At 40.5% G+C, this 18,797-nt stretch overlaps 1 protein-coding gene across 2 annotated transcripts in view; it reads right to left on the minus strand.

Annotated features, from left to right (window-relative positions):
- Positions 1-18,797, minus strand: part of NRBP2 (nuclear receptor binding protein 2) — a 1,106,111-nt gene that overhangs the window by 315,748 nt on the left and 771,566 nt on the right. For both annotated transcript variants that reach the window (XM_044067493.1, XM_044067492.1), the window contains exon 9: positions 5,101-5,156. In XM_044067493.1, coding sequence (XP_043923428.1) covers positions 5,101-5,156 — 56 coding nt within the window. The remainder of the gene's footprint in view (positions 1-5,100; positions 5,157-18,797) is intronic.

Consider the following 18,797-nt stretch of genomic DNA (forward strand, 5'->3'; position numbering starts at 1 on the left):
ACAGAATATGTGTGTGTGAATGAGAGGGAGGATAGAGGAATGGTAAGGATGCAGGGAGTAGAGTTGGCGAAGGTGGATGAGTTTAAGCACTTGAGATCAACAGTTCAGAGTACCGGTGATTGTGGAAGAGAGGTGAAGAAGAGAGTACAGGCAGGGTGGAATGGGTGGAGAAGAATGTCAGGAGTGATTTGTGACAGACGAGTACCAGTAAGAGTGAAAGGGAAGGTCTACAAGAGGGTAGTGAGACCAGCTATGTTATATGGGTTGGAGACAGTGGCATTGACAAAAAGGCAGGAGTCAGAGCTGGAAGTGGCAGAGTTAAAGATGTTAAGATTTGCACTGGGTGTGACAAGGATGGACAGGATTAGGGATCAGTATATTAGAGGGTCAGCTCAGGTAGGACGGTTTGGATACAAAGTCAGTGAGGCAAGATTGCATTGGTTTGGACATGTGCTGAGGAGGGATGCTGGGTATATTAGGAAAAGGATGCTAAGGATGGAGCTGCCAGGTAAGATGAAAAGAGGAAGGCCTAAGATAAGGTTTATGGATGTGGTGAGAAAGGACATGCAGGTGGTTGGTGTAACAGAGCAATATGCAGAGGACAGGAAGAAATAGAAACAGATGATCTGTTGTGGCGACCCCTAACGGGAACAGCCGAAAGAGAAGAAGAAGAAGATACACATATACTGAAAAGTTGAAATATTGTATGGCAAGTGATCAAACACAACTGGTAAAAACACACAAAAAGGCAAACCTGCTAATTATGTATATCAACTCTGAGATTGTAAGGAAAGGGCAAATTCCTGATACCCAGTGTACTGCGATCTCTCCCAAAAAAAAAGCTGGTATATGCCATACATTGATTTTTGGTCAGCTGTACTGGCTTTTTTCTGGCTGACAAATTGAGGTTTTGACCACTTGTCAGGAAGCCATATAATATATATATATATATATATATATATATATATATATATACACACATACTTATATATACAGATGCATCCACCTAAATGATCTAAAATGGCAAAATGTTGAACCAAGAAGATCAAGAGAAACAAGTCAACCTCCCACACAGTGCATGCTTTGTGACACAATCTTGGAACATGCTAGGAACAATGTTTTTGCAGGGGTCCCTGCACCCCTCACCTCCTCACTAATTATATAAACCAAGTCAGAGATTACACAATACTAGAGAAAGGGCAAATTCCCCAACCCTGATATTCTAGTGATCTTGCACCACTGTTGGCAGCTTTCATGTTGAAAAATTGGGCAGGCAGAAAAGCTGTTGGCAGTATGCACCTTTGATCAACTTAAGGGGAACAATGCATATAATCAGTTTCATGAAACAAACTTTTGTGGGACCAGGCATAATCTAACACTATTCATTGACTATATACCCTTCATTAACTACTGGAGGAAAATTAACAAAATAAGAAGGTTTGCAGGGGGCACACCCTCTGCACCCTCCCCACATAGTAAGGAGCTGCACCCCTCACAACTTAATTTATTTATTTATTTTTATTTTACATTTATTGACCGGGAAAGTCCGACTGGATGCATGTCCATTTTCAGCGGAGGCCTGAAGAGAAAAGCTCCACAGTTAAATTTTAAGCAAAATATAAGGTGTATACAGAAGCATTCAAATTTACATAGACAGTACCAAACTTAACATTGACTAGTAACATAACATTCAAGCTTAATGCAAATTTACATAGATAGTACTAAACTTAACATTGACTAGTAAAATAGGACTGAAGCTTAAGATTTAACATATTTACATAGACTGAGCACATCTTTTACAGTTTTAGGTTGAGGCATTACATAATGATGAGCATTGTTAGTAGGGGTTGCATTTTCTGCTTTATACAGTTGAGTTGTGAGCAAGTTAGCCACAATAGGGATTATAGCAACAGAGAGAGCAAAGATTAGACATAGTAGGGAGTATAGTAGCAGAAAAAGAGACAGAGATGGGAAACTGGATAACAGGTTAAGTAAGAATAGCAGGAGGCGTAAGTAGCATAAGTATAAAGTACGCGTACAGGTGTAAAAAAAAAAAGTAAAGTTTAAGAAACCCACAAGGGCAGCTAGCCTAGTAGTCACCTATGAGCCACTAAACCTATAGATAACAGTGTCCTAGAAGTGACATATGGATATTGACTAAGGAGGTAGAATTATAGGTGGAACTGGAAGGAAGATAGAGAAGTTGCATTCTTTTGGTGATGAAGCTGAAGTCAGAGGGCGAGAGAGTGTTGGGGAGGGGGGGGGGGTTGGTCAGCCAGGTGGGGAACATGTGCATATCCATGTGTGATTTAGATGTTCTTTCACGAGCCTTTTAAACGTAATCTTTGAGCTTGCTGAGGTAATAGCAGTAGGTAAGGTGTTCCAAATTTTGCCTATGTAGCTAGGGAAGAGGGACTCTCCTGATGTGTTGTTGGTCTTGGTGACCTTGATTAATTTTTTTGCTAGAGCAAAGTTGTCTAGTTTCAGCTTGTAGTTCTAGTAGATTGGCCAGAGCTGGAGTTTTGTCTGGGAGTAGTAGGAGATTGTGGGCAAAGGAAAGTTGATGACAGTTTAGGAGATTAGGGAATTCAAGCCAGCCATGTTGTTTTACAGAATGGCAGTGGTGGGCTTGGTAGGGGGCACCGGTAGCAAATTTTGCACTTTGATTGTAACAGGTGTTGAGTTTGGCAATTTTGGTTTTGGGTGAGTTGGTGAGAATGGGTGAGGCATAAAACAGTATGGAAAGGAGGTGAGTTTGAGTAATTGTTATCCTAGCAGGTTGTGTTAGAAATGGTTTATTTTTATATAGACTGCCCATTTTTTGTGGATATTTTTAATGCATTAATTTATATGCTGATCAAATTTGAGGTTATTATCAATGGTCACTCCTAGCAATTTAGTGTGAGTGTCAGGGGAGATGACAGTCCCATCCCCAGACACAATATTAAATGTTCTGGGTATTGTGGTAGATTTGTTAGGTGTAAATCGCAAGAGTTTGTTTTTTTTGGAATTTAGTAATAGTTTTTTTTTAAGAAACCAGTTTTTTGTGGTATGGAAGGCTTTTTGGGTTATAGAGAGGAGTTTCTGAGGCTCATGAACAGACAAGTGTTGAATCATCAGCATATTGTATAACTGTTGCATCTTGATAGATGCTATGGAGGTTATGGGTGAAAATATACAATAGGAAGGGACCTAAAATGGAACCCTGTGGAACTCCTGTGGTGATGGGTAGCAGTGTGGATAGGTTGTTGTCCCACCAAACTGCTTGCTGTCTTCTTTGTAAATAGTTCTGAAACCAGGCTAATGCTTGGTTACTAAGGCAAGGTCAGTAAGGGCTTGTACTAGCTTAAGATGGTTGACCATATGGGCCTTTAACAGGTCCAAGAATATGGCAGATGTTAGATTGCCTGTGTGTTTATTTTAGCTGATGAGATTTGTGAAAGAGAGTAGGGTGGTGGCTGTGCTATGAGAAGGCCGAAATCCATGTTGGGTAGGAGAGAGAAATTGGTTGTTAAGTAGGTATGGCATAAGTTGGTGGTGTATACATTTCTCAAGTATTTTAGCTAGTGGAGGCAGGATGGCTATTGGGCGACAGTTGGTGAGGTCGGTGGAGGTACCGCCTTTATAGAGGGGGATAATATAGAAGGTCTTCCAGATGGGTGGTATTGAGGTTTCTGAGATAAATCTCTTTAGAAGCATGGATATAGGGAAGGCAAGTTCATTGGCAGCCAACTGAAGGTATTCAGCAGGTATCCCATCAGCTGCTAGTGTAGTAGATTTAAGTTTAATATGCATTAACTCTGCGATTTTATACCTGCAGAGGAAAGGAGAAACTTCCTTGTTCTTGCTATCTGCAAATCTCCTGCAAAGACAACACACACACACACACACACACACACACACACACACACACACATTTCCAGCCACCAACACCCACCCAACCACGCCCACATACATTTCTCTTTCACACACATACAAGGTTCATTCCTCAAGATCTCCACACATGCTTTTGACACAACATCTCTTACTCAAACACAGAAGCTTACTTACCCTAATCTTGCACTTGCATAGACAAATGTTGGCTGCTCAAATACTTATGCATACAGAAGGTTACAGGCAAGTCTTTCAGCGACATACACTTTCAACTTCCAACCTCACACTAACACAGATTTTTGATAAAATGGGAATCAATGAAACAGTGTGACAATTCCTACTTAGAAGAAAGTTTCCTTTCGAACAACAACTGTATGAAGTTTGGTGTGGTATTAATGATATGCAATCTATACAAAAGTAAGGGTGGTGCTGAAGTTTATTGTTACAACACATAGAGAATCAGGTTCATGATATCAGCATGTACAAGTACAGCTGATCTAGCAACAACAAACTTGGTTAACCAACTGAAATGAAAATACATAAATATAAAGAAAACCTAGTGACAGCATTGTAAAGCTATAGGATACATATCAGAGTAAAAGGTAAATGAGAGATGCAGTTGGTAGTTTCTTTTATATGCTAGGATTGGAAACCATGGAAGGTAGGTGACTACAGAGCACCAGGTATGAGATCTGTCATTAATATGTTTTACACCATTTGCATAGTAAGTAAAATTATGTAGGACTAATAAACAAATTAATTTCTTCATCATCAAAGACATTTGGTTCACTTCTGTTAAGGTCTTGCTTGACACAATTTGAATGACGCAGTTTGTATAATAAAAGAATTCTCTGGTAACCAGAGTATCAATGTATATCTTTTACTTTCCAATTTCATGTTTTCAACCAAACTGTTTCAGTACATCCATTCATTCATGGTTTTCTACATTTGATACCTTGCACATTAATTTATTCTGTTATAATGATCACGCAAGGCAAACGTATAGTTTAACATGTGTGACCAGGGAGCCCTGAATATTTAACTGACTTTGTTATAAAAACAGTGGGAAATGAAAGACTGTTACCCATGAGGCTGGAATGCACATTACCTTAATCACTAGAGTATATGCTTTTCCCCGTTGTTGTATCATTATTATAATTTGGAAACCAAGACTGAAAACAAGCTGTTCAAAAAACGATGCTGCTTCTTACAGCTGACAGTACTTACCTCTAATGCACAAATCCCAAAAGAGAAGATGTCAAAGGCTGGGTTGTCATATTTTGCTACAAACAAAAAATAAAATCTGTGGTTACATTATGCCATTATGCGGCCATTAGAAAGTGATATGATTCATTGTGTAGATTACATTCTGGAAGACAGGCTCAACCTTCACCATTTCCTAATCTTTAATCATCTTAATTCATCATTCTTCAACAGTAATCCTTCACTATGACAGTATTTCATGCCAGCCTGCTCTCCCATTTTCAGAATGTGTTTTACTCTGCTAGAAGCCAGCTTGTCGTTTCTAGAACACAAGTATTACTGACTGTATGTGACTTTCCTGGGCATATATGTTTTCCATAAAGCCAGGATAAGGCGAGGCAGTGGCATCTCTGAATATTGCTATCTTGAAATGTCACAAACGTGGATGTAATTTAATATTCAAACTACCCTTATTAATGCAAGAGGTGAAAGTTCACATTAGAAGACCAACCACTGTGAAGCCTGACAAGAAGGCACAGCATTTAAGAACACTGACTCCTGTCCTTTTATTTTCGTGTTAGCACCAATGGCTGAACTTTTATTATCACAGAATAACAGTTGATTAAATTGCAAAATTCTTGTGGCTTACAGGGAAAGCAATGCAATTTATTGTGCATACTCAGTTATAATGACAACCATACCCAGGCTGCAAGAAAAATATAAAAAAATATTCAAGCTATGCAAATGAAGACATGCATTTATTGTATGTCTGATCTTTTCCACTTAGCAGGTGGGTCCAAGACTAGCTTGGAATGCATCTTGTTAGAGGCATTCATCAGTGTTTGGATAGAAAAAAGCAAGACCAAGTCATAGCAAGAAGCACCTACAAAAAGGATAACTGAAACATCTAAAAATAAATGAAATATGAAAAAGTGGCTTAAAAAGACCATTAAAAATGAAAAAATGAAAAAAAGGCCTTTTTAGCTCGGTTCTGCAAATACTCAACACATAGGGATATGTACATAGTCAGCTATAGCCAGGTAATAAATAACAAACAAATGATTTAAAATACTGGAAGATTAGATATAGTGACTGACATTTTTCAGCCATCAGAAGCTGTTCTTTTGTGTGTTTTACATATTGTTTCAATTTCTCCTTTTATTCATGTTACATTCAGCAGTGATAACTTTCTGTATTGTATATGATAACATACCCCACACATTCCACTGACTCCTAGGTTCCATACTGTGAAGAAAGCTGTGATACACCTTCCTGCATGTCACTACATGTCATCTCTGAAGCTTAACCAGCGGCTTTAAGCTCCAGCGCTACCCACACATTCATTTTTTTTCATGTTGTATCTTGACTTTTCCTTTTAGCAATTACATATTTGTGTAGTTATGTATTTATCTATGTATTGATGTATGCATGTAGTTTTTTATTAATTATAGTCTGTTAACCAGGATAGGACTACTGGGTTCATAAAGGCCTGGTAAGGAAAGCTCTACAGACAGGTAAGACCTGCATATACAGACTGAGATGTATATAAAGAGTGAGCATATACAGGCATTGCAGAAACACCACTGAAAAGGGATTACATACATGACATAACAAGTATTGTATCAGCCATGTAATACATGTCATACATAGCATGACAAGAATTATATAGCCGATACAAGTTTTACAAGTAAAGATGCATATTTACAGACTCACAAGTTTACTTTAGGTTTAAAGCACATGCATTACAATATGGCTCATTGGTTTTATTGATACGAATTATAGGGGTTTGCTGCTTTATTAATGGAGGTGGGTTGTATGCTTTTTGACAGGAATGTAGAAAATATTTGTATTCCCAATGCCACTTCATTTTGTGACATCAAATTTGGGAAAATATATAAGTTTAGTACAAAAATCTATGGAGAACAATTAAAACAATCTGTAGGGCAGGGTGGTGGACTGCCCTAAGCACGAACATGTAGGGTGGATCAAAAAGGCTAACAGTTTGCAATCTATCATTGCAGCAGTAAGACGGCAGTTGCTGAATTGACACAGTTTGTAAACTATTACAAGATTGTTTTGTTTTAAAGGTAGCTATGAGTTATTAGTTTGTAACCTAACTGCTCATCGAGAATGAGGGGTACCAAAGATGTGTGTGTTGCTCTGGGCACCAAACTTTGCTGCTATTGTTTTGGACACACTAAAGATAAGGAATAAAATAGAAGTAAAATCTGTGTGGTGCAATTAAATTCATAAAAAATGCTTACTGTGCAGCACATCCGATATTCAAAGGCATAATCAGTCAATAGATTATAAGACATCATAAGTAATTCATAAGCAATGGATATAATATATCTCTCTATGTGTGTGTAGCATAATGGTGGCTGGTCCTTCTAAATCTAGCCTAGACAGGTCAGACAGTTTAGTGGTGGCATGCCCCTTTAAGGAGTTTAACCCAGAAACAAGCAAGGATGTTGAAGGTAATGAAAAGCTTCTGCACATAAGAGTATGTGTAACACAATGCCCCAGTGCACAACAGATTCCTGACATTTGGGCCTGAAAAGGGTCCAGGGAGGAGATCAGTAGGAGTTACATAGAACAGAAGGAAGACAGAAGGAAACCCCATTTTAGAAGAGACCTGTACCTTGACAGTAGAAGTAAACTGGACCGCAAAGCTGTTTTATTGTTTCCTGTTGCTGGAATTGGGAACAGAGATGTTGTACTGTCTAGCGATCTCAGTATGTACTAATTTATTTTTCTAGCTATTCTGCCTGAACCCTGTTTGGAAAAGAACACTGCATCTAACTGCAGATGTTTACTGCATTGTAATAATGCCTGGCTGAAATGAGAATTTATTTATGTTTGACTGTAGGCTAATTTGTATAAGAACTTCATTTCTGTTATTTTCCTTTCTTTTCTTTTCTGAGGTGTATTTATTCACCAATAAATACGAGTTTTGAATCATACCGCATGAAGGCTGCCATGGAAAATTAGTCTGGTGAAGTCAAACATCTCCCTTGCCCCTAACACTACATTCCATAAGCTCTGTGGGGATACAGATGACACCATAGCTTCACAGTACACTGTCATTGACATTTAAACCTCACAACTGGGGCTGTAGCTATCTGACATCATATCTAGCAACATATGTGACATCAGTAGTGCTGGCCAGGTATTGTATTACAAAATCCAGTAGGGCACAGTACTGCATATATGATACTGCTCTGCCCTGAACCCCTTTCCCTTCCAGTTTCACCAGTGGTGCAGTGCCAGTGGTGGGAGAGGACACTAAAGATACAACGTAACAATAGGAGCAGACTCAAGTAGCTGAAGGTGTGTAAATGAGGCTAAAAATGTATTAAAAAATAATGACAGAAACACAACTAACCTATGTCTGGCTCCATGTCATGCAGGGATGACAACCTGTGATCAATTAGCATCCGGGTCACAGGAGATGTGTGGGGAATGGGCATAAGTGGTCAATGATGGCTCTCACATCCTGGAGGAAGGAAGCAGAGGTGTAGCTGGTTCAACCAGCACCCTGGGCCAGTCCCTGAACTAGCACCCCACTCCCTTGCTCAAAATGAACAGTAAAAAAGGCAGCTTTAATAGAGTGCTTATTCCAGTGTGAAGCACAAGCTCCATCCCAGGCACACTCTCCCTCACAAAAAACAAAAAAAAAAAAACAAAAGGCTGCCCTGATAGACTGCTCACATACCCCTCCTTGCCACAGCTCTTCATCACTCCTTGCTGGGCACATGCCCCTCCCAGATGCATGCCCCATTCCTGCCACAAGTCTGAACTGTTACATTTTAAACTGTAATGAGCTGCAGCTTACCCCAGGAATTACCACGTTGCTTTGTGAATGCCAACACAGAAAAAAGAATGTAGGAATGGCACTTCAGGATTGCGCACTCCAACACCTTGCACCCAGGGCACCTGCACACTTTGCCCAATCATTGCTATGCTACTGGCAGGAAGTCACCTCATGTCAATACTGACACCTACTGAGGAGACAGAGAGAGGTTATGGCATGAAGCATTAAGGCCCAGGGACATTCTAGGCTTCACCAGACTATGTTTAAATAGCAGCCTTCATGGAGTATGGGCAGCAACACATATCTACAGAGAGGAATAGCTAGCTTTTACATCAGCCACTTGGGGGAGGGGATAAGTTCTAAAAAACCCTCATGGCTGCCTGAATGATAGTCATGCCATAAGCAGTTGATTGGGAACTAACAGATAAATGGCAGTGGCTTGACGGTCAGCAGGCACAGGGGCCATAAAATACAGTGAGAGACTTAACAAATTCTACATTGCTAAACTACTAACATACATCAAATCAATGAACTGTCAATTAAAAAAAAGAATAAAAGGTAGCATTAAAATTTATCTCAGAAACTCCATGAAAAAGCACCCTGTGCAAATCACCAAAATCTCTAGTCACTGAAAATGTAGGCAGTTAGTGTAGACCACTAAAGTCAATGGGAAACATTACTTTAACTTACAAAAAGAGATAAATGGAATATTGCACTACATATATCAATGTCCTTTCTTAAACTGAACATCCTTAATATCGATGGCCAAAATTTAACATCCTAAAGTTGCCAACACAGCATTGACAACTGACTGCACATGCTCAGAGAATTAACCTTGGAGCATGTAAAAAAAAAAAAAAAAAAACAAGTGTTTTTGCAAGGGACGAATACCCCTGCATCTCCTCACCCTCTTCTAATTGCTAACTCTGAGATTCTACAATTTCTGAGGCAAGGGCATATTCCTCTACTCTAGTACTCTAGAGACTCTCAATCTCATACACTTGTCAGCCATCTGTTTCTGTTCAACAAAACATGTCAACCAAACAGATGTGAACTTTTGAGCATTTCGCTCAAAATTATTAAATTTATATATATATATATATATATATATATATATATATATATATATTTACATATATGATATACAGAGATATATATATTGATATATCGAATCACACTGACAGTGAAATCAGGATTAAAAGCACAAAAACCCTTAAAATAGACAAAAACAATACTGTTCATAAGTTCATAGGTAGGTACTAGGCTATCTGCCCAAGGGCATTTATAAGCCTAGCCAGAATGTGTTGGCTTTTGCCTCCCTTTTAAATTAGTTTCCTGGGCCTCTGTCTAGCAGGGCCACTGAAGTGATCCCAGGGGTAAATTTACGACTTCCCATCCACACGTCAAGATTTCTCTTGAAGAGAGTCAGTGAGGGGCGTTGTCTAACATAAATTGGGATTCTATTCCAGAGCAAGGAAAGTCTCTGGGACAGGAATCTATCCCTCCAGCATGTCCTGTTTATTGTTGTGCTGAGGTTTAATTCACTGGAGCGTGTGGCTCTAAGAGATTTGGTTTTCTTGAGGTGGAGCATGTCCACTAATTCTGGGTTGGACATGGCCTTGTACGTCAGGCAGAGATCACCTCTGAGCAGGTGGTAAGCAACCGAGTAGAGCTGGAGTTTCTTTAGTCGAGCTGCATAGGGCATCTGTTTGAGGCCCATGATCCTCTTGGTGAGGTACTTCTGTGGTCTTTCCAGTTGTTGCAGGTGTCGAGTAAGGTACATTCCAAAATGGGGCATTGGACTCTATTATCAGCCTATTGAGTGATGAGTAGAGGGGCACAATGACCTCTCTTGATCTGGATGTGAACCCTTTCATGATTAGGTGGGCTACATATAAGGATTTTCTAACCACTTTGGCAATGTGATTATCAAAGGAGAGGTTGCTATCTACCTTGGTCCCCAGATCCGTAATTACATCTTCCGTACTTAGTGGATTACCACCTATGTGATAATTCGTGGGTACTTTGTTTTTCCCAAAGGGGATGACTATGCATTTTTTGGCATTTAGCTTGAGGCCATGGTTCTGACACCAGGTATCTGTCTCCATGAGACCCTTCTTGAGGATGTCTGTGTCAGCCGGAGAGTCGATTATGGCCCCCAGTTTGCAGTCATCTGTGAACTTGATCAGCCCATAGTCCTCCTGTGCTTGCCTGTACCTCAGAGAAGTATATACCAAACAGGAGGAGTCCCAGGACTGAGCCCTGTGGGATGCCACTTGTAACTGGTTTAGAGTCGGACATGGCACCCACAACTCTGACCATGTGTGCTGTATCTGTGAGCCAGTTGGCAACCCATCTCGTGACATAGGGGTTAATGTTCAAGCTGGTGAGCTTATCTACTGATGCCAGAGTGGGGAATGGTGTCAAAGGCCTTAGCGAGGTCCAGATAGGCTGTGTGGACTACCTTTCCCTCATCTATGGTCTTGGTAACTGTTTCAAAGACGTCAATGAGGTTTAGGAGGCGGGATCTGCCTTTAACAAAGCCGAATTGGGTAGGGTCCAGTGTCTGGAGGTTCCCAATGTCTCTGTTTATGAGTTCCATGATGATGTGCTCTATAGCTTTGCAGACCATGCTAGTCAGGCTTATGAGGCGATAGTTCCCAGGATCTGTTGTAACACCACCTTTGTGGAGTGGCATGACTGTTGCTGTATGCCATTCTTTGAGTACATAGCCTGTGGTAAGGCTGAGTTTGAACAGTGAATTTAGGTAGACTCATGCATTTGTGTTGTTTGCATATTCAAAAGGACGTGTTGTTTGCTACCACTAATGGTTACTGTGCCTTTAAATGTTTTTTTAAAAAAAACTTTTTTTTGAAACTCATCTTATTTTAATTGTACTAATTGAATTATTGTTTTATGATATAAATGGTTGTAACCTTTATAAGGTTCATGCTGCCAGTGGTTTTTTGTTTTCTGAAGAAGTCAGCGTATTGCACTGACGAAAAGCGCTTAAAATAAATCTCTTTGACTGCTTTGGGTCGTTCACGGCTTGTTTTTGTTTTTGTTGTTTTACTACTGTGGTAAGGCTGAGTTTGAACAGTGAATTTAGGTGAGGGTTTAGTTCATTTTGGAGCTTGTGTAAGACGCAGCCTGGGATACCATCCGATCCCACTGATGCTATGTTTTTAGCTTTGGAGAGGGCTGTTTTCACCTGCATGTCTGTGATGTCTGGGGCTCTACATTCTTCTGGGATGGACACGGGCCCTTTTAGGGGTGGGGGGGTAACGTTTGCACTGAACCTGTCAGCCAGGATGTTGGCAATGTCAGTTGGTTCAGTGTATTTTTTGCTATATTACACTAGCTCAGAGCATATCTGAGAGTTGCCACCTAGATTCTTGACATAGCTAAAGAAGGCTTTCAAAACTGGCCTTGGATGATTTTATGAGGGATCATAGTTTCTTGCTAATGTTGATCAGGGCTGCCATTCCTTTTTGGGATTTTGCTCTATCATGTAATAGTTTCCTCCTTCTGTTGTATAGCTTATTTATGGCCAGAGACCACCAGACTGGTTTCCTCTTTTTGGAGGAGTGAGTCTTGGTTTTACTTGGGATGGCTCGGTCCATGCATTCCTGTAGGCGCTCATAGAATGCATTTGTAAAGGATTCTGCGGTTTGGGTAGCATTATCCTTTAGCAAGGGGGCTTTGAAACTTTCCACCTCAGTCTTGAGAAGTGTGAAGTTAGCTTTTGAAAAGTTTTTCACAGTAGTTTCCTTAACTGGGGGTGGGGTCGGGATATGGATGTCCAGTGTGATTAGTTTATGGTCTGATCTTACCAGTGAGGGGTTTACCTCTGGTGTGGAGCACTGATCCCCATGTTGGTGATGATTAGGTCCAATATGTTGTCACCTCTTGTGGGCATGGTGACCAGCTGTTCCAGGGTGTTTGAGTTTATAAACTCTAGGAAGCATTGGGTGAAGGAGTTTGTACTTGAGTAGTTTTCCCAGTCAATGTTAGGGTAGTTGAAATCACCCAATATCATGGTGTTAGGCAGGACCTTCATATTTTCCAATATTCTCAGGAATGCTGAGTGGGGGTCATGAGACAAGATAGGTGATCTGTAGCAAGCTATGATCTGAAAAGCAGCTTTGCCCATTGTTAGTTGCACATGGACGGTCTCCGAGGCCTTGTGCTGTGCTACTAACCTGGAGGTGTGGGTATGCTTTATGAAAATGGATACACCCCCTCCTTTTGTATTTCGGTCCTGGTTCTGGGGCCAAAAGGTATGGTATGAGTTGTAGCCTGGTATTGCTGGGGTGCTCTCTGGAGCATTGAACCAGGTTTCTGTTACTGCACAGATATTGATTTTCTCCATGCTAAGGAGTGCCTCGAGTGCGTGCATTTTGAGGTTTAGACTTCTGGCATTGAGTAGCATTACCTTCAGTTTTTGGTCACTTGTGTTGTTTATGGAGGTGGGTTTGTCTTTTGAGCCTTGCCTAAAAAAGACACTATGGGGGTGGCAAGAGCCTTGGCCAGTATTCGAAAGCCTAAGGGTGATAGGTTCAACTTAATAGGTTTTATTAGCTACTTAAAATAGAGTCTGCTCCTTGATGTGTTTAAAACTTTCATTTAGTGGCTTCAGCTAGGAACTGTAATTACTGTAATTTTCCCACCCACCCTCCCTAGTGTTGTGTGTTTTTATACCACCCTCCCTAGTGTTGTGTGTTCTTATACTTGGTGGCTTTGCAGTTGCCTGCCCATACTGTATATTTGATCTGTGACACTCCCAGTCTAGTGTCATTAGTTCACTCAATCTAATAGAGAACATTTGGGAAGGCCAACCCACTCAGATTCTTAATGTTGAATTAACTTCTGTTCCAGCTTTCTCTATTTCCACTTTCACTGGAAAAAAAAATTCTAAGCTTGCTTCCCCCCTTTTTCTGTGGCAGGTCTTATCCAGATACGGATTTGTTGTGTCCAGGACTGTTTGTGAGCTCCTAAGCCCCCCCCACTTAACTGGGCTTAAACTTTTCCTGGCGCCATAAAGTCTGTTCTTCAAAAGTTCCCTTGCAACTAGCCAGCTTTTTAGTTTTAGCACTCAAATCTGTTTCTTTGAGCACAGCACTTGTTCAGAACTCATTGTAAGCACTAAATGTGTCTTTTGGCTTTTCCTGATTAGGGGTCGCCACAGTGGTACTCCGGTCCGCTAATGACTGGCAGTAGATTTTTATGTGCCGAGTTGCCAGCCCTGACGCACAACCTTCAACGAAGGTACTCCCATTCACGCACGTCTCCACACAGAAGACGCTTTAGCTGAGAATCGAACAGGACAACGTCTTACTGTGAGGCGACAATGCTACCGCAGCACATTGTAAGCACGAAATAAGTTACAAATTACTACAGCACTCAACTTTCCTCACTTGTTTAGAGGAAAACAGTTTTTAGTACTTAATAAATAAGCACCTATTCAGGCATGTCTAAATGTCAGCTCCCGGTGTTTTGTCTTGTCTACCTGATGAATCTGGGCATCTTGGGACAATGCAGCAATTGCCTCATGTACGCAGACAACCCTGTCCTCCTACTACCCAACACTACGACCTGTGAGAGATGCACTTATATAGCCAAACTGGAAGCAAAACTCACTTCGCCAAAGACTGGCCTAGCAGTGGCGGCTGGTGACTTCAAATCAAAGGGGGGCTGCAGGAGACAGGTGAATGGGTGGGATCAACAGGAAGGGGTGTGGCCAACCAGATAGGGGTGGAACTATGCTCAAAACCACAAAAACTGGGGTTTTAATTATATACACTGCCCTGGGTGCCAAACCATCATTGTGAGAGTCCAATCAAGACAAAATGAAGTGGAGAAAAAAATATTGCAATGCATTGGCTACATCATGACAGCTTGCTTAATATCTAGATGGAAACAAAAATGTTGTGAGGTATGAAAAAATAAATTACTTTTTTAAATACATTACTGCAATACCAGTCAAAATCAAGTATAAAAAACAAGCAGCACTCAACTCAAACCACTCCACTTCTTGCACTGAGTTCTAATCATTAATTATATTCAGCTTTATAAAAGTACTAAGTAACATGCAGCCAACAACATGCATTTTCTGAATAGTAAGAAGCATAAATCAACAGTATAAAAATATGACAGAACATTCTGCAAAACCAAGGACAGATGAAAAGCCACTGTACTTGTGTCTACCTTGGATGGGGGATACTCTGTCTACACACTTACACTGCCTAACTGCTCCTTGCCTTGCTTGGACACATCCAAAGTCACTACATGGGGGAGTGGGGTACAACAAGTATGTCACAATTTGAAATGTCTCTGACTGACTGTGATGGCCCTGACACATCTGTCATACTCTCAACTTCAGAGCAAGAAATCTGGACAAAGCCATACACAGAAGTGGGATAAAGGCCCAAAAATAAGGACCATTTTTAAATATTGCTCTTACAAACTTAGAAGGTTAATAAAATAGTAGGTCTTGCATTAGTATGAGTTTTCTGAAGGGTATGAAATCTGAAACTCAAATGTCTGTCATTACTTTCTAACTTCAATCTTTAATGATTTGCCACTAACTTGCCAGAAAACCACAATTTTATGAAAAACAAACCAAAGATGTGATGGGAAAATCTGTTTTTTGTGTCTGTGTGTTTAGTGTGTACAGATGTAGATAAAGGAATATATGCCTTTCTAAAGAATCAGTCATAGGCAATAAAGTAAACATTAACAGTTTCAGGATGCCATGGGTTTCAGAGAGCCACAAGTGTCTTTCAAAGTGTATGCTACCAAAAACTCTAAGACAACATATTAAAACATTATTGATTACATAAAATAAGTTATCAAATAAATGTTTGACTTAAAAAGTCATTACAAGAGAAACTGCTATGTCACACACATAGGATAAATTAGACAGTGAGTGATGTTACTACTGAGTGCTACTGTTAGAGATTTTATAGTACTTCAATGGAGCTGGCTAAACCTCACAGCAATTGTTACAACTAAAGCTTGATAAAACCATGTACAAAGCATATGCTTCTTTTAATTAAAAAGCACAGTTTACTTCATCTCTAAAAACTTTTATTATGATATTGTGTAGCTGGGCATTTACCTTACAAATATCAGCCTGCATAGCAGATTACACTGTGCACTTTAATGTTGTCAGTGTGTCGTTACTGCAGTCCTAAAACATATGTTGCAGTTTCTCACAGTCAGCTAAAGTATGCATCAAACAACAAATGCATGTGGCCTGTAATAGGACGGTAAACCATGCATTCATGAATAAAAGTATAAATGTTTAGTTAACATTGTCTTTCCTGCCTTTTGTATGCGACTCCAATACACAAAAAGGCAGCAAATCCATTTTGATGTTTCCCATGGTATGTCAGTAATGAGCAAAAAAAGGGGAAAACAATCACAAGCCTGACATAGAGCATAAGAATTTGTGAACTCTTCAGACAAAGCTCGTCTTCTGTTAAATTACACTGTATACTCATCCATCTCTGCAGTCATTTGATGGCAGGTAAAATGCACGTTGTCACTGGGTATAAAATAAACATTTTTTCTAACAATATATCTGTCACGGACAAGGAGTCGCACACATTCGTTACCTGTCCAAAACATATCACTGCCTACAGCAGTAAGATTAAAGGTAGCTGTCTTTCTTGGTTTACCAAACCCTTAAGAAAATCCATAAAGCAGATAAATAAAGCATAGAAAGATAAAAAAGAAAACAGCAATACTAATTGTTAAAGTTCTCTATTTTCAGCAAATTAAATTGTCTGCATGTGTTTAAACTAAACCACCAAGGCAGAATACTATAGGAAACTTCAAATCATGCACCAATTCAACCTCAAAAAATCTGGACAGACATTAATACAACCAAAAAACTCTCTCAAACTAAAATCCATATCCTAATTACTAGCATTAAAGACTCCCTAAGATCCCCTCATTGTGTTCAGCTCACATCCTCCTTTATTGTTTCTAACTCAGCTAAACCTACTCTCCCTCTTCATATAGCTCGACTACCTTCCTTTTTACTTTCAAAAGTTGTCTTCCAAGAAAACTGAGGAACATTCATAACACATGGACTATAAATTCAACCCTTACGTTCATTGTTTCCATCCAAGTATACTTACTTAATCATGGAACCTCTATTCTCTGTAAGCTTCTTGGATGCATTTTAGCTTAGCTTTTTCTACCACAGTAGTTTCCCACCACAGTAGTTTCCCAAGTTTTAAATGTGCTTTAATCACACTTATGACCAACATCTCTTCAGCTAAATCCTTAGATTGAGCTCAGTCTGTCATTTCTGAGTGTTAATCAAGCACTGATTTTGATATCCTTTTAATTAACTATTCTTCTGCAAGGGTCTTGCCATTCTGGAAGATTTTACTTATTAGGTCATGCAAATGTGTTACCTGAACTTAGTTACTTAATAAAGGACAAACAAAACTATGTAAAGACCTGTAACTGTTAGTAGATAGCTGATGGTAAGATAAGGCCAGTTAAACCTGTTTATTCAGGGCCAGGTATACAGTAGAATCTGTCTGCTGCTGCCTATCAGCTTATGCCATTCACCAGTGCAGAGACATATGAAACAGGATCTAAAATAATTGCATGCACTCAACATGCTATGCTACTGACATTTAATCTAAATGTAACAGCATGAATAGTTACCTGTGAAAAGATAATAATATTATGCTATAGTAATAGCTAAACAGAACACCAACACACACACCTCCCTTCAGCGATCTCCTACCAGCCCATGTAATCCAGCGATCAGCGACCTCTTACCAGCCAGCCCAAGTAATCCAGCGATCAGCGACCTCCTACCAGCCAGCCCAGGTAATCCATTGAACGAACACACCTGCCCGGTACTAAAATCCAGCGATCAGCTCCTTCAGCGACCTCCTACCAGCCCAAGTAATCCACCGAATGAAATCCAGCGATCAGCACCCCTGCAACCGAACAAACACATGAAGCAATCCACACACACCCTTTGCTCCTTCACCTACCAGCCCAGCGACTGAAGCAACCTGTTTCCATCCATGAAGCCCGCGCACCACGCACTAAAAATCTCGCAAGTCCTGCGAGAGCAGCTCAGTCCTCTCATTGGTTCTGAGTCTTCTGACTGCGGCTGAAGCAGTCCGGAGCTCCTCTGTGCGGTGCGGTTGTCACCGCACAGAATCCTGGTATCTCACAGCAATGATTGCTGGGTCCTGTTTGTCCTTATCTGGACTGCTGGTAAGGCAGTCTGGAGGAGGGGATCGGGGCTCGTGAATTTTTTGTTTTACAGATTTTTTTTGTTTTTTTTTTTAGGTGGGAGGGCTGCAGTCCAGCAGTCCGATAGGACAAGCCGCCCCTGTGGCCTAGACAGTCAAGAGGAGAAGACAAACACTTGCACCACACCACACTCATCACATAGTCTCTCAAATCCTACAGCACCAAAACACACACACAGAAGCACAAAACACACACCTACATTCGTGGAGGCTCTCATTACAAATCTGCCCAAACAACAGAAACCTCCAAAGCAGAAATGCAAGCAACCTCCACTCCCCCCCGACACAACCCAAATGACACATAGCCCACATACTCAGTGTGCCACTCAACTACAGCCCATAAGGCATAACGTACCCAACACTCTAGTCATAGGTGACTCTATAGTCAGGCACACTGATGTCCCACTCACCAGGCTAAACAAGGAAAAAGTTACTGTCAGCTTCCTGTCAGGTGCCAGGATCTGCCACACAATGCATGCACTCAGGTCACTCCACAACAAGTACAAATATGACTGTCATTGTCCATGTTGGTGTGAATGACCTGAGACGTACCTCCCTGGACTACATGAAAAGAGACATTGAGGAACTCTCCGATCTTGTAGCCCAGGCAGGTA

The sequence above is a fragment of the Protopterus annectens genome, chromosome 3.part1 (genome assembly GCF_019279795.1).
Source record: "Protopterus annectens isolate FY-2018-M chromosome 3.part1, PAN1.0, whole genome shotgun sequence".
In the NCBI taxonomy this organism is placed as follows: Eukaryota; Metazoa; Chordata; order Ceratodontiformes; family Protopteridae; genus Protopterus; species Protopterus annectens.